This window comes from Trichomycterus rosablanca, chromosome 9 (genome assembly GCF_030014385.1).
Source record: "Trichomycterus rosablanca isolate fTriRos1 chromosome 9, fTriRos1.hap1, whole genome shotgun sequence".
In the NCBI taxonomy this organism is placed as follows: Eukaryota; Metazoa; Chordata; class Actinopteri; order Siluriformes; family Trichomycteridae; genus Trichomycterus; species Trichomycterus rosablanca.
The window spans coordinates 17,217,916-17,233,504 of record NC_085996.1 but is presented as its reverse complement, the minus strand read 5'-3'; the positions used below and the strand labels follow the sequence as shown (position 1 = coordinate 17,233,504).

At 43.5% G+C, this 15,589-nt stretch overlaps 1 protein-coding gene across 2 annotated transcripts in view; it reads left to right on the top strand.

Moving 5' to 3' along the window:
* Positions 1 to 15,589, top strand: part of mpv17 (mitochondrial inner membrane protein MPV17) — a 109,739-nt gene that overhangs the window by 55,688 nt on the left and 38,462 nt on the right. For both annotated transcript variants that reach the window (XM_063001983.1, XM_063001982.1), the window contains exon 3: positions 15,344 to 15,459. In XM_063001983.1, coding sequence (XP_062858053.1) covers positions 15,344 to 15,459 — 116 coding nt within the window. The remainder of the gene's footprint in view (positions 1 to 15,343; positions 15,460 to 15,589) is intronic.

Here is a 15,589-nt window from a genome sequence, read left to right as displayed (position 1 = left end):
GCCCAGCAGCGCTTGAATTTCCTGAGACATCTTAAGAAATTTAGGCTGCCTCAAGCACTGCTGGACTATTCCCACATCCCGCCACTTAAACAGAATGAACCTGGATATTATCATACATGCTGCACAACACACATGCCTCCCACATTTCCCACAGTTTCCCTTATACAGTCAATTAACATATGCACATTATTACTACCTATCTGTTATTATACTTTGGCATGAGTCGCAGCGGCTCAATGCTTTCCTATTCGGTGCTTTTCTTTTGTGTTTTTGTTTATGTGTTTGTTTGCTAACATCTCGTTTAGTACTGCAAATCCTACCTACAGCTGGCAGGATCTTCGGAGTTTCGGATTACCACAGAATCGGGCTGTTGCAAGTGAATTTTTGCAATCACACAGCACACCGGAGGAGATAGCCATGACACCCGGAGCCCTGTGGTTTCTTGTCGGCTCTGGCAGGATCGGAGGCAGAGGAGACACAAGAAGCAAAAGTGGGGTTGCTGGTCTGACCTAGCGGCTAGGCTAAAGAAACAACCACACAAGCCACCGCTACCCAGGGTTTTCCTCACCAACGCCAGATCCATTACCAACAAATTGGACAAACTGAATCTGCTGATTTCCACAAACAAATTCATTGAGGACTGCTGTTTTTTGGTAATTACGGAGACTTGGCTACACTCGCTCATCCCGGATGTAGCCATCGAGTTAACAAGTCTTTTTGCTGGTACTGAAACAAAGACTCCGGTAAAACAACAGGAGGGGGGTTATGCATTTTCGTACATAATAGCTGGTGCACTAATATCAAAATCATTGATAGACATTGCCTTTCTGATTTGGAGTACCTGACAGTTAAATGCAGGCCTTTTTACCTTCCATGGGAGTTCACAGTTGTCATGGTAACCAGTGTTTACATTTCACCCGATGCTATCACTAGCACAGCACTAGGCACCAGCTCTCTGTGGTCTTCACCAAAATCGTCAACCTATTTCTGTCCAAATTCATCATCCCACGCTGTCTGAAGTCTGCCACCATCATCCCACTGCCAAAAATGACAACTATCAGCGACCTCAACGACTATCATCCAGTCGCACTCACACCGGTCATAATAAAGTGCTTTGAGAGACTGGTTCTACATCACATCAGAGCCATCCTCCCACCCACCTTTGATCCACTCCAGTTTGCCTACAAAGCAAACAGGTCCACCGAAGATGCCATCACCACTTCTCTTTACACAGCACTCTCACACCTGGAACACCAGGAGACAAATGTGAGAATGCTCTTCATAGACTTTAGCTCTGCCTACAACACAGTCATACCGGGCAGACCGGTGACCAAACTCACAGACTCTTTCCTAACCCACCTGCCTCTGGATAAAGGACTTTTTGACAAACCGTACCCAGTCTGTTAGATTAGGCCGCCTTTATTCCTCCAGCATAACACTCAGCAATGGTGCCCCTCAGGGGTGCGTGCTGAGCCCACTTCTATATGCACTTTACACTCACGACTGAGCCCCCACCCACTCCAGCAACACCATCATCAAGTCCGCGGATGACACAACTGTGGTTGGACTTATCTCTAGAGGAGACAAGACCACATAGAGGGATGAAGTTGAAGGATTGTCTGAGTGGTGTTCAGGAAACAATATTAAGATAGATAAGATAAGATAGCCTTTTGTTATCCCACAGGGAGAAATTTGTATTACCCTGAACTCTTATAAAACTAAAGAACTAATAATGGACTTCAGAAAAAAGCATGTAGACCCTGCACCACTGATCATCAATGGAGTCTGTGTGGAAAGAGCCTTTCAGACTTCTTTCAGATTCCTGGGCACACACATCTCTGAGAGAATTTATAGGATAAACAACCCTCAGAAGAAGCTGTTGGTGTTCTACTACCGCTCTGCCATTGAGAGTCTGCTGACATACTGCATCTCAACAGCAGCTGCTCAGCAGCAGATAGGAGATCTCTTCACAGAGTCATTAACACGGCCCAGGAGATCATCGGCTGCCCCACCTGGAGAACCGGTTCAGCTCCCACTGCCTTAGCAGGGCAATCAACATACTGAAAGACCGATCTCACCCTGGACATCATCTGTTCGACCTGCTGCCCTCTGGAAAATGTTTTAGGTTCATCACATCCCGGACAAACTAACTGAAAAACAGTTTTTACCCCTGGACCATATGGGAACTGAACACTTCCAAACTGCACACTGACAACTGACAAAAAAAAAAAAACACTACACAGGTAACCAGACTCCTTTACAAACACAACACAGTTTTCCACTCTAATCTGTCCATATTTATACTTACTATGACTGCACTACCATTTCCAAGTGTACATTTTCTTTCATTGTACACTGTGCAATGACAATAAAGGCATCTTAACTTATATACTGTATATACACACTGATTAGGCATAACATTATGACCACCTTCTTGTTTCTACACTCACTGTCCATTTTATCAGCTCCACTTACCATATAGAAGCACTTTGTTGTTCTACAATTACTGACTGTAGTCCATCAGTTTCTATACATACTTTTTTTAGCCTGCTTTCACCCTGTTCGTCAATGGTCAGGACCCCCACAGGACCACCACAGAGCAGTTTGGGTAGTGGATCATTCTCAGCACTGCAGTGACACTGACATGGTGGTGGTGTGTTAGTGTGTGTTGTGCTGGTATGAGTGGATAAGACACAGCAGCGCTGCTGCAGTTTTTAAACACCTCACTGTCACTGCTGGACTGAGACTAGTCCACCAACCAAAATATCCAGCCAACAGCATGACTGTGACCTGTGACCACTGATGAAGGTCTAGAAGATGACCAACTCAAACAGTGTCTGTTAGACACTCCTTTGAGAGAATTACTAAACAGTTAAGCTGACATGTACCTACTTACAAACGCTCTTATTCATTTCTTGCAAAAAAAACCCCATTAACTTTGGTTCTAACAGTGTTTCAGCAGATTTGTGTTCTTAAATGTATTGTCACTGCAGTGTTGAGAATCATTCACTACCTAAATAATACCTGCTCTGTGGGGGTCCTGACCATTGAAGAAGGGGGTGAAAGCAGGCTAAAAAGGTATGTAGAGAAATAAATGGACTACAGTCAATAATTGTAGAACTACAAAGTGCTCATATATGGTAAAGGGAGCTGATAAAATGGACAGTGTGTGTAGAAACCAGGAGGTGGTTTTAATGTTATGGCTGATCGGTGTATATATATACAGTATATACGTATATATATATATATACAGTATATATACTGTATATATATATGTATGTATATACAGTGTATCACAAAAGTGAGTACACCCCTCACATTTTTGCAAATATTTCATTATATCTTTTCATGGGACAACACTATAGACATGAAACTTAGATATAATTTAGAGTAGTCAGTGTACAGCTTGTATAGCAGTGTAGATTTACTGTCTTCTGAAAATAACTCAACACACAGCCATTAATGTCTAAATAGCTGGCAACATAAGTGAGTACACCCCACAGTGAACATGTCCAAATAGTGCCCAAATGTGTCGTTGTCCCTCCCTGGTGTCATGTGTCAAGGTCCCAGGTGTAAATGGGGAGCAGGGCTGTTAAATTTGGTGTTTTGGGTACAATTCTCTCATACTGGCCACTGGATATTCAACATGGCACCTCATGGCAAAGAACTCTCTGAGGATGTGAGAAATAGAATTGTTGCTCTCCACAAAGATGGCCTGGGCTATAAGAAGATTGCTAACACCCTGAAACTGAGCTACAGCATGGTGGCCAAGGTCATACAGCGGTTTTCCAGGACAGGTTCCACTCGGAACAGGCTTCGCCAGGGTCGACCAAAGAAGTTGAGTCCACGTGTTCGGCATCATATCCAGAGGTTGGCTTTAAAAAATAGACACATGAGTGCTGCCAGCATTGCTGCAGAGGTTGAAGACGTGGGAGGTCAGCCTGTCAGTGCTCAGACCATACGCCGCACACTGCATCAACTCGGTCTGCATGGTCGTCATCCCAGAAGGAAGCTGACGCACAAGAAAGCCCGCAAACAGTTTGCTGAAGACAAGCAGTCCAAGAACATGGATTACTGGAATGCCCTGTGGTCTGACGAGACAAGATAAACTAGTTTGGCTCAGATGGTGTCCAGCATGTGTGGCGGCGCCCTGGTGAGAAGTACCAGACAACTGTATCTTGCCTACAGTCAAGCATGGTGGTGGTAGCATCATGGTCTTGGGCTGCATGAGTGTTGCTGGCACTGGGGAGCTGCAGTTTGTTGAGGGAAACATGAATTCCAACATGTACTGTGACATTCTGAAACAGAGCATTATCCCCTCCCTTCGAAAACTGGGCCTCATGGCAGTTTTCCAACAGGATAACGACCCCAAACACAACCTCCAAGATGACAACTGCCTTGCTGAGGAAGCTGAAGGTAAAGGTGATGGACTAAACCCAATTGAGCACCTGTGGCGCATCCTCAAGTGGAAGGTGGAGGAGTTCAAGGTGTCTAACATCCACCAGCTCCGTGATGTCATCATGGAGGAGTGGAAGAGGATTCCAGTAGCAACCTGTGCAGCTCTGGTGAATTCCATGCCCAGGAGGGTTAAGGCAGTGCTGGATAATAATGGTGGTCACACAAAATATTGACACTTTGGGCACAATTTGGACATGTTCACTGTGGGGTGTACTCACTTATGTTGCCAGCCATTTAGACATTAATGGCTGTGTGTTGAGTTATTTTCAGAAGACAGTAAATCTACACTGCTATACAAGTTGTACACTGACTACTCTAAGTTATATCCAAGTTTTATTTCTATAGTGTTTTCCCATGAAAAGATATAATAAAATATTTGCAGAAATGTGAGGGGTGTACTCACTTTTGTGATACACTGTATATATATATCTGGCATCCTTCCGTCTTCGGGAGACGATGGTGGATGGTGTAGCATCCGTCGCGGGTAATTTTTTTTTTTTTTTTTTGCACCTTCTCTTGTGGCTGTACAAGCCAACCCTTGAGTGGCAGTCCCGGCTACAGTTTCCGCAGACAAATTGAGTCGCACGTTGTGGTTGAGATTGCCGCGCCTTCCTTCTGGCTTTCTTGTCAGCAAGATGCTTGAACCTGTCCAATTCTGCTTTCTGAGTACCCCGTCTAACAGCAAGTCGCCAGGCTGTACGGTCTTCAGCGCTGGATTCCCACGAACTAGGGTTGATGCCGCATAATTTCATGTCCCTCTTGCAGACATCTTTGAATCGCAGTCGGGGGCGTCCAGTCAGCCGTGAACCCTCAGCCAGCTCACCATACAGAAGATCTTTGGGGATGCGACCATTCTTCTAACGTGGCCAAGCCAACGGAGACGCTTCTCACGGAGGATGGCAAACATGCTGCTCGTGTTGGAGCGTTCCAGAACTTCTGTATCGGGTACTTTGTCCTGCCACTGTACACCTCAGGTGAAAGCTGTTTAGCTTCCTCTCATGCCTAGCGTAGGTTGTCCAAGTCTCACTACCATAGAGGAGTGAGCTTAACACGCAGGCCTGGTAGACACGCAGCTTGGTTTTTACAGTATGGGTGGAGTTTTGTCACACTCTGTGATTTAGTCTGGCCATAACTGCTGCAGCCTTGGCAATCCTGCGATTTACCTTTGCATCGGCGGAGAGTGAACAGGATATAGTCGACCCAAGGTAGGTGAAGCTCTCCACAACTTCCAGGTTGCATCCATTTAAGGCAATGCTGGGAGGATGGTCTGTGCCCTGAGCCATGATGTTGGTCTTCTTGAGGCTAATGGTCAGCCCAAACTCCTTGCAGGCGTGGGAGAAGCGACTGACAACCTGCTGCAAACCTTCCTCCGTATGTGAGATCAAGGCTGCGTCGTCGGCGAAAAGCATCTCGTGTAGAAGTAACTCAACGACTTTGGTCTTGGCGCGAAGGCGGGCGATGTTGAAGAGCTTGCCTTCAGACCTGGTGTGTATGTAGACTCCCTCACTGCAGTCTCTGAAGGCAAATTGGAGGAGCATGGAAAAGAAGATACCAAAAAGTGTGGGCGCAAGGACACAACCTTGTTTCACTCCGCTGCTAACTGGAAAAGCGTCAGACGTTGCACCGTTGCAGCAGACGGTGCTGTGCATGTCCTCATGGAATGCAGTGATGACTGCCAAAAGTTGTGGTGGACAACCGATCTTCTTCAGTAGTTTGAAAAGTCCGCTCCGGCTAACCAGATCAAACGCCTTGGTCAAATCTATGAAGGCGATGAATAGGGGCATCTGCTGTTCTTGACATTTCTCCTGAAGCTGGCGTATTGAGAATATCATGTCTACGGTTGACCGGCCAGCTCGGAAGCCACACTGAGACTCTGGGTAGACTCGGGACGATAGGATCTGCAGGCGTGTCAGGACAACCCGTGCAAACACCTTTCCAACGACGCTCAATAGGGAGATGCCCCGATAACTGTTGCAATCGCTGCGGTCCCCTTTGTTTTTATATACTGTGACAATGTTTGCATCTCGCATGTCATGAGGGATATATCCCTGTTCCCAACACAAGCAGAGGAGTTCGTGCAGGGGCTGTAGTAGTGCAGGTTTCCCACTTTTCAAGATTTCTGACGGGATGCCGTCGCTCCCTGGAGCCTTCTCGCAGGCGAGGTGGTCAATGGCTGTTCTGACCTCTTCCATGGTTGGCGTTGTGTCTAGCTCCTCCATGGCTGGCAGGTCTGGGATGACATCCAGAGCGGTGTTCGTGACAACGTTCTGGGTTGTGTACAACTTGTGGTAATGCTCCACACAGCGCTGCAGTTTCTTCCCCTGGTCAGTAATGACCTCTCCTGTCTTGGACTTGAGTGGGGCAGTCTTGGTGATAGAGGGTCTAGTTGCTTTCTTGATGCCTTCGTACATCGCTCTTGCATCCCCAGTATCGGCAGCTGCCTGTATACTGCTGCAGAGGTTCAGCCAGTAGGTGTTTGCACAGTGGCGGGCAGTCTGCTGGGCGTTTCTTCTAGCAACCCTCAGGGCTTCCAGTGTGCTGGGGTTTGGCGCAGCCTTGTATGCCAGAAGAGCTTTCCTCTTCGCATTGGTTACAGGTTCCATATCCTCCCAGTGGGCTTCGTACCAGTCGGCACTTTTCTGGATGGATGTAGCCGCAAGGCAGCAGAGGTTTGAAGTTTTCCTTCTTTCTACTTTACTATGAAACCCTAAATAAACATTTAAACCCTGATCTACACTACATTACAATAACAATCCTAAATAAACATGTTAAACCCTGATCTACACTACACTACAATAACAACCCTAAATAAACATGTTAAACCCTGATCTACACTACATTACTATAACAACCCTAAATAAACATGTTAAACCCTGATCTACACTACATTACAATAACAATCCTAAATAAACATTATACAGGTCCTTCTCAAAAAATTAGCATATTGTGATAAAGTTCATTATTTTCCATAATGTAATGATAAAAATTAAACTTTCATATATTTTAGATTCATTGCACACCAACTGAAATATTTCAGGTCTTTTATTGTTTTAATACTGATGATTTTGGCATACAGCTCATGAAAACCCAAAATTCCTATCTCAAAAAATTAGCATATCATGAAAAGGTTCTCTAAACGAGCTATTAACCTAATCATCTGAATCAACGAATTAACTCTAAACACCTGCAAAAGATTCCTGAGGCTTTTAAAAACTCCCAGCCTGGTTAATTACTCAAAACTGCAATCATGGGTAAGACTGCCGACCTGACTGCTGTCCAGAAGGCCATCATTGACACCCTCAAGCAAGAGGGTAAGACACAGAAAGAAATTTCTGAACGAATAGGCTGTTCCCAGAGTGCTGTATCAAGGCACCTCAGTGGGAAGTCTGTGGGAAGGAAAAAGTGTGGCAGAAAACGCTGCACAACGAGAAGAGGTGACCGGACCCTGAGGAAGATTGTGGAGAAGGGCCGATTCCAGACCTTGGGGGACCTGCGGAAGCAGTGGACTGAGTCTGGAGTAGAAACATCCAGAGCCACCGTGCACAGGCGTGTGCAGGAAATGGGCTACAGGTGCCGCATTCCCCAGGTCAAGCCACTTTTGAACCAGAAACAGCAGCACTGGACTGTTGCTCAGTGGTCCAAAGTACTGTTTTCGGATGAAAGCAAATTTTGCATGTCATTCGGAAATCAAGGTGCCAGAGTCTGGAGGAAGACTGGGGAGAAGGAAATGCCAAAATGCCTGAAGTCCAGTGTCAAGTACCCACAGTCAGTGATGGTCTGGGGTGCCATGTCAGCTGCTGGTGTTGGTCCACTGTGTTTTATCAAGGGCAGGGTCAATGCAGCTAGCTATCAGGAGATTTTGGAGCACTTCATGCTTCCATCTGCTGAAAAGCTTTATGGAGATGAAGATTTCATTTTTCAGCACGACCTGGCACCTGATCACAGTGCCAAAACCACTGGTGAATGGTTTACTGACCATGGTATTACTGTGCTCAATTGGCCTGCCAACTCTCCTGACCTGAACCCCATAGAGAATCTGTGGGATATTGTGAAGAGAAAGTTGAGAGACACAAGACCCAACACTCTGGATGAGCTTAAGGCCGCTATCGAAGCATCCTGGGCCTCCATAACACCTCAGCAGTGCCACAGGCTGATTGCCTCCATGCCACGCCGCATTGAAGCAGTCATTTCTGCAAAAGGATTCCCGACCAAGTATTGAGTGCATAACTGAACATAATTATTTGAAGGTTGACTTTTTTTGTATTAAAAACACTTTTCTTTTATTGGTCGGATGAAATATGCTAATTTTTTGAGATAGGAATTTTGGGTTTTCATGAGCTGTATGCCAAAATCATCAGTATTAAAACAATAAAAGACCTGAAATATTTCAGTTGGTGTGCAATGAATCTAAAATATATGAAAGTTTAATTTTTATCATTACATTATGGAAAATAATGAACTTTATCACAATATGCTAATTTTTTGAGAAGGACCTGTATATATATATATATATATATATATATATATATATATATACAGTATATATATATATACAGTGTATCACAAAAGTGAGTACACCCCTCACATTTCTGCAGATATTTAAGTATATCTTTTCATGGGACAACACTGACAAAATGACACTTTGACACAATGAAAAATAGTCTGTGTTCAGCTTATATAACAGTGTAAATTTATTCTTCCCTCAAAATAACTCAATATACAGCCATTAATGTCTAAACCACCGGCAACAAAAGTGAGTACACCCCTTAGTGAAAGTTCCTGAAGTGTCAATATTTTGTGTGGCCACCATTATTTCCCAGAACTGCCTTAACTCTCCTGGGCATGGAGTTTACCAGAGCTTCACAGGTTGCCACTGGAATGCTTTTCCACTCCTCCATGACGACATCACGGAGCTGGCGGATATTCAAGACTTTGCGCTCCTCCACCTTCCGCTTGAGGATGCCCCAAAGATGTTCTATTGGGTTTAGGTCTGGAGACATGCTTGGCCAGTCCATCACCTTTACCCTCAGCCTCTTCAATAAAGCAGTGGTCGTCTTAGAGGTGTGTTTGGGGTCATTATCATGCTGGAACACTGCCCTGCGACCCAGTTTCCGGAGGGAGGGGATCATGCTCTGCTTCAGTATTTCACAGTACATATTGGAGTTCATGTGTCCCTCAATGAAATGTAACTCCCCAACACCTGCTGCACTCATGCAGCCCCAGACCATGGCATTCCCACCACCATGCTTGACTGTGGGCATGACACACTTATCTTTGTACTTCTCACCTGTTTGCCGCCACACATGCTTGAGACCATCTGAACCAAACAAATTAATCTTGGTCTCATCAGACCATAGGACATGGTTCCAGTAATCCATGTCCTTTGTTGACATGTCTTCAGCAAACTGTTTGCGGGCTTTCTTGTGTAAAGACTTCAGAAGAGGCTTCCTTCTGGGGTGACAGCCATGCAGACCAATTTGATGTAGTGTGCGGCGTATGGTCTGAGCACTGACAGGCTGACCCCCCACCTTTTCAATCTCTGCAGCAATGCTGACAGCACTCCTGCGCCTATCTTTCAAAGACAGCAGTTGGATGTGACGCTGAGCACGTGCACTCAGCTTCTTTGGACGACCAACGCGAGGTCTGTTCTGAGTGGACCCTGCTCTTTTAAAACGCTGGATGATCTTGGCCACTGTGCTGCAGCTCAGTTTCAGGGTGTTGGCAATCTTCTTGTAGCCTTGGCCATCTTCATGTAGCGCAACAATTCGTCTTTTAAGATCCTCAGAGAGTTCTTTGCCATGAGGTGCCATGTTGGAACTTTCAGTGACCAGTATGAGAGAGTGTGAGAGCTGTACTACTAAATTGAACACACCTGCTCCCTATGCATACCTGAGACCTAGTAACACTAGCAAATCATATGACATTTTGGAGGGAAAATGACAAGCAGTGCTCAATTTGGACATTTAGGGGTGTAGTCTCTTAGGGGTGTACTCACTTTTGTTACCGGTGGTTTAGACATTAATGGCTGTATTTTGAGTTATTTTGAGGGAAGAATAAATTTACACTGTTATATAAGCTGCACACAGACTACTTTTCATTGTGTCAAAGTGTCATTTTGTCAGTGTTGTCCCATGAAAAGATATACTTAAATATCTGCAGAAATGTGAGGGGTGTACTCACTTTTGTGATACACTGTATATATACGTATATACTGTATATATACAGTGTATCACAAAAGTGAGTACACCCCTCACATTTCTGCAGATATTTAAGTATATCTTTTCATGGGACAACACTGACAAAATGACACTTTGACACAATGAAAAGTAGTCTGTGTGCAGCTTATATAACAGTGTAAATTTATTCTTCCCTCAAAATAACTCAATATACAGCCATTAATGTCTAAACCACCGGCAACAAAAGTGAGTACACCCCTAAGAGACTACACCCCTAAATGTCCAAATTGAGCACTGCTTGTCCTTTTCCCTCTAAAATGTCATGTGATTTGTTAGTGTTACTAGGTCTCAGGTGTGCATAGGGAGCAGGTGTGTTCAATTTAGTAGTACAGCTCTCACACTCTCTCATACTGGTCACTGAAAGTTCCAACATGGCACCTCATGGCAAAGAACTCTCTGAGGATCTTAAAAGACGAATTGTTGCGCTACATGAAGATGGCCAAGGCTGCAAGAAGATTGCCAACACCCTGAAACTGAGCTGCAGCACAGTGGCCAAGATCATCCAGCGTTTTAAAAGAGCAGGGTCCACTCAGAACAGACCTCGCGTTGGTCGTCCAAAGAAGCTGAGTGCACGTGCTCAGCGTCACATCCAACTGCTGTCTTTGAAAGATAGGCGCAGGAGTGCTGTCAGCATTGCTGCAGAGATTGAAACGGTGGGGGGTCAGCCTGTCAGTGCTCAGACCATACGCCGCACACTACATCAAATTGGTCTGCATGGCTGTCACCCCAGAAGAAAGCCTCTTCTGAAGTCTCTACACAAGAAAGCCCGCAAACAGTTTGCTGGAGACATGTCAACAAAGGACATGGATTACTGGAACCATGTCCTATGGTCTGATGAGACCAAGATTAATTTGTTTGGTTCAGATGGTCTCAAGCATGTGTGGCGGCAATCAGGTGAGGAGTACAAAGATAAGTGTGTCATGCCTACAGTCAAGCATGGTGGTGGGAATGCCATGGTCTGGTGCTGCATGAGTGCAGCAGGTGTTGGGGAGTTACATTTCATTGAGGGACACATGAACTCCAATATGTACTGTGAAATACTGAAGCAGAGCATGATCCCCTCCCTCCGGAAACTGGGTCGCAGGGCAGTGTTCCAGCATGATAATTACCCCAAACACACCTCTAAGACGACCACTGCTTTATTGAAGAGGCTGAGGGTAAAGGTGATGGACTGGCCAAGCATGTCTCCAGACCTAAACCCAATAGAACATCTTTGGGGCATCCTCAAGCGGAAGGTGGAGGAGCGCAAAGTCTCGAATATCCGCCAGCTCCGTGATGTCGTCATGGAGGAGTGGAAAAGCATTCCAGTGGCAACCTGTGAAGCTCTGGTAAACTCCATGCCCAGGAGAGTTAAGGCAGTTCTGGGAAATAATGGTGGCCACACAAAATATTGTCACTTCAGGAACTTTCACTAAGGGGTGTACTCACTTTTGTTGCCGGTGGTTTAGACATTAATGGCTGTATATTGAGTTATTTTGAGGGAAGAATAAATTTACACTGTTATATAAGCTGCACACAGACTACTTTTCATTGTGTCAAAGTGTCATTTTGTCAGTGTTGTCCCATGAAAAGATATACTTAAATATCTGCAGAAATGTGAGGGGTGTACTCACTTTTGTGATACACTGTATATATATATATATATATATATATATATATATATATAAATGTATGTGTGTTCAATTCCCAGGTGGAGCGGTCTGGGTTCTTTCTGTGTGGAGTTTTCATGTTCTCCCTGTATCCATGTGGATTTCCTCCGGGTGCTCCTGTTTCCTCCCACAGTCCAGAAGTGTGTAAGTGACGTGAATTGGAGACACTAAATTGTCCATGACTGTGTTTGATATTAAAACTGATGAATTGAACTGATGAATCTTGTGTAATGAGTAACTACTGTTTCTGTCATGAATGTAACCAAAGTGTAAAACATGACTTTAAATTCCTAATAAAACATAAAACAAACTTAACATATCTGACTGGATATATTATCAATTTACCCTCAATATTTTGATTAAGTGTAAAAAGTTTTGTTTGCCAATATATTAATGAGTTATCTTTTATTTATTATCAAATGTTATATGTCAGACCTTTAAATTTTCATGTCAATTGATAAATTTGATGTTACAGTATTAACATGTCTTTCTCCAAAAAAAACATTTTTGTGGTAAATGTGAGGATAAACTTTGATTTTTTTTGTATTCTTATCTTTCTTTCGGCAGGTTATCAAGACATAATCATTACAGAATTTATCAGTGTCAAGCTGGCAGCAATGGGCTATCAAATATATATGCTGTTCAATTCAAAACCTTGTATCATGTTACAAAAGAGAAAAAAATGACTTTCATTTAAAGTTAAATGTAAAAAGATTTTATTTCAAGTCTTTAACACCATTCAAGTGGTCTATTCATCATGAATTAAATGCTAAACAACTGCCAGATTCACAAAACGTGAGAAACGGCAAAGGTGGAGATAAACTGTTTTACACACTCAATATGGACAAGTATTGAAACACCAGCTCATTTACTGTTTCTTCTGATATCTATCTATCCATCCATCTATCTATCACTGATCAGCCATAGCATTAAAACCTCCTTGTTTCTACACTCACTGTCCATTTTATCAGCTTCACTTACCATATAGAAGCACTTTGTAGTTCTACAATTACTGCCTGTAATCTGTTTCTCTGCATGCATTATTAGCCTCCCTTTCACCCTGTTCTTAAATAATCAGGACCCCCACAGAGCAGGTATTATTTAGGTGGTGGATCATTCTCAGCACTGCAGTGACACTGACATGGTGGTGGTGTGTTAGTGTGTGTTGTGCTGGTATGAGTAAATAAGACGATAAATACAGTGCCCCATGGGCAGCGTCCTGTGACCACTGATGAAGGTCTAGAAGATGACCAACTCAAACAGCAGCAATAGATGAGCGATCGTCTCTGACTTCTACAAGGTGGACCAACTAGGTAGGAGTTTCTAATAGAGTGGACAGTAAGTGGACACGGTATTTAAAAACTCCAGCAGCGCTGCTGTATCTGATCCACTAATACCAGCACAACACACACTAACACACCACCACCATGTCAGTGTCACTGCCGTGCTGAGAATGATCCACCACCTAAATAATACCTACTCTGTGGTGGTCCTGATTATTAAGAACAGAAAAGAGGCTAACACAGTATAGAGAGAAACAGATGAACTACAGTCTGTAATTGTAGAACTGATAAAATAATCAAAGAGTGTAGATATAAAAGATATGTTTACATAATAAAGAGGCTTTTGTTGGTTTTTTATGCTTTTGTTTAAACACAGAAATAGAGTATAAACTATAATTTATATTTACAATATTTAAATGTACACGTTCTTTAAAAAAAATTACAGATAAAGGCGAGTGTTTAGCTTCATGCCTTGTCAAGTGGTCCAATCCGATAGTTCACATGCAGGCAAAACACAGTAAAAAAACATAGCGATCACTGTGTCGAGCAACTTATGCTCTTTTACCCGTCGAATGCAGCGTTCAACATGAATCCTGAGAATGTTCCGATACACCTCGATCTTGTGTTTGAAAACGCAAACTCTATATATTCACCGCTATACGACATGTTGTGTTTAGAACTTTGCCGGGGGTTCTCACAAACCAGAAGCTAGACTGTTCGACTAAGGCTAAACGGAAACACGTCACAGAGCTTGCATGCATAGAGCCAATAGCATTCGCTGATAGAGCCGGCCCTGACTCCGCCCCCAAACTGTCAAAACCGCCCCTTTCAAGACTCAAGCGCAAAAATTTCTCTCGCGCAGAAAGAGCAGCCGAGCGCAATTTGCTTTCGCGCGCGAGCACAACAATGAAATCGAGCAAACAACATTCGAGAGTGAAAAAGACGATTTTATGATCAGTGCGCACGCAATTCCTCTTTTTGTGCTCGCGAGTTTCACATTTGCACTCGCGAGAGGGATATTTACACACGCGAAATGTTAAAAGTTGCGCCCTCTAGTTTTGACATTGATGTGGCGCCATACTGCATTTACAATGTAGTGATTGTGATTTAATTCCTCTCCACAATAGTTAATACTTATTTTAAAAAAGGTTATTAGTAAAAAAAAATTAAAAAAAAAGGACAAACCATGCTTTAGTTTGTTTTCTGGAAAAATGGACATTGAGTTTTTTTGTGCCACAAGCAAAAAAAGACAAATCAGACTGCTGTGAATGAAAGGCGCAAAAGCCAGCATCTTCTATAGCGCGAGAGTACATTCCTGCCATTGGCATGAGGGACTTGCATATGTGTGAAGGTGTCATTGATGCAGAGGCTTACATTGGGATTTTAAAGAGACCTATGCTGCCTACATTTTTTCCCTTTTAAATCCAAGTTGTTTCAGCAGGACAATGCCAAGTATCATTCTACGCACACTACATCATAGTGTGCCTTTGCTGACACAGTTTGTGGGCTTGACTGGAAGTTGTTAGCTCCAAGGTTCACATAAACTTTGTGGGTTTGGAGGTAAATGAGTCAGCATTCATCAGTTTTTTTTCCTCTCTCTTCATGGTAATTTGTTGGTTTTATACACATGCTGGTCTCATGTTAAAAAATTAAGAAATTTTTTTTTCTTTCTCTCTTTTGTTGATGTGACCCTCAAGTCATTATTGTCTTCCTTCAGGCACTCTGGTAGGGGTGGGAGATGTCATTTCCCAACAACTTATTGAGCGGCGTGGCTTGGCCAACCATGGTATAAGACGCACCATGAAGATGATGACTATCGGCTTCTTTTTTGTTGTAAGTAATGTAGTGTTTTGCCACATGCCACAATTGTTTGTCAATGTTGTGTAAACATAACAGTTGTAGAAAAAAATAAGGAATTATTTGGATTATTATTTACCTGGATTTATCAATGAATTACTTTAAT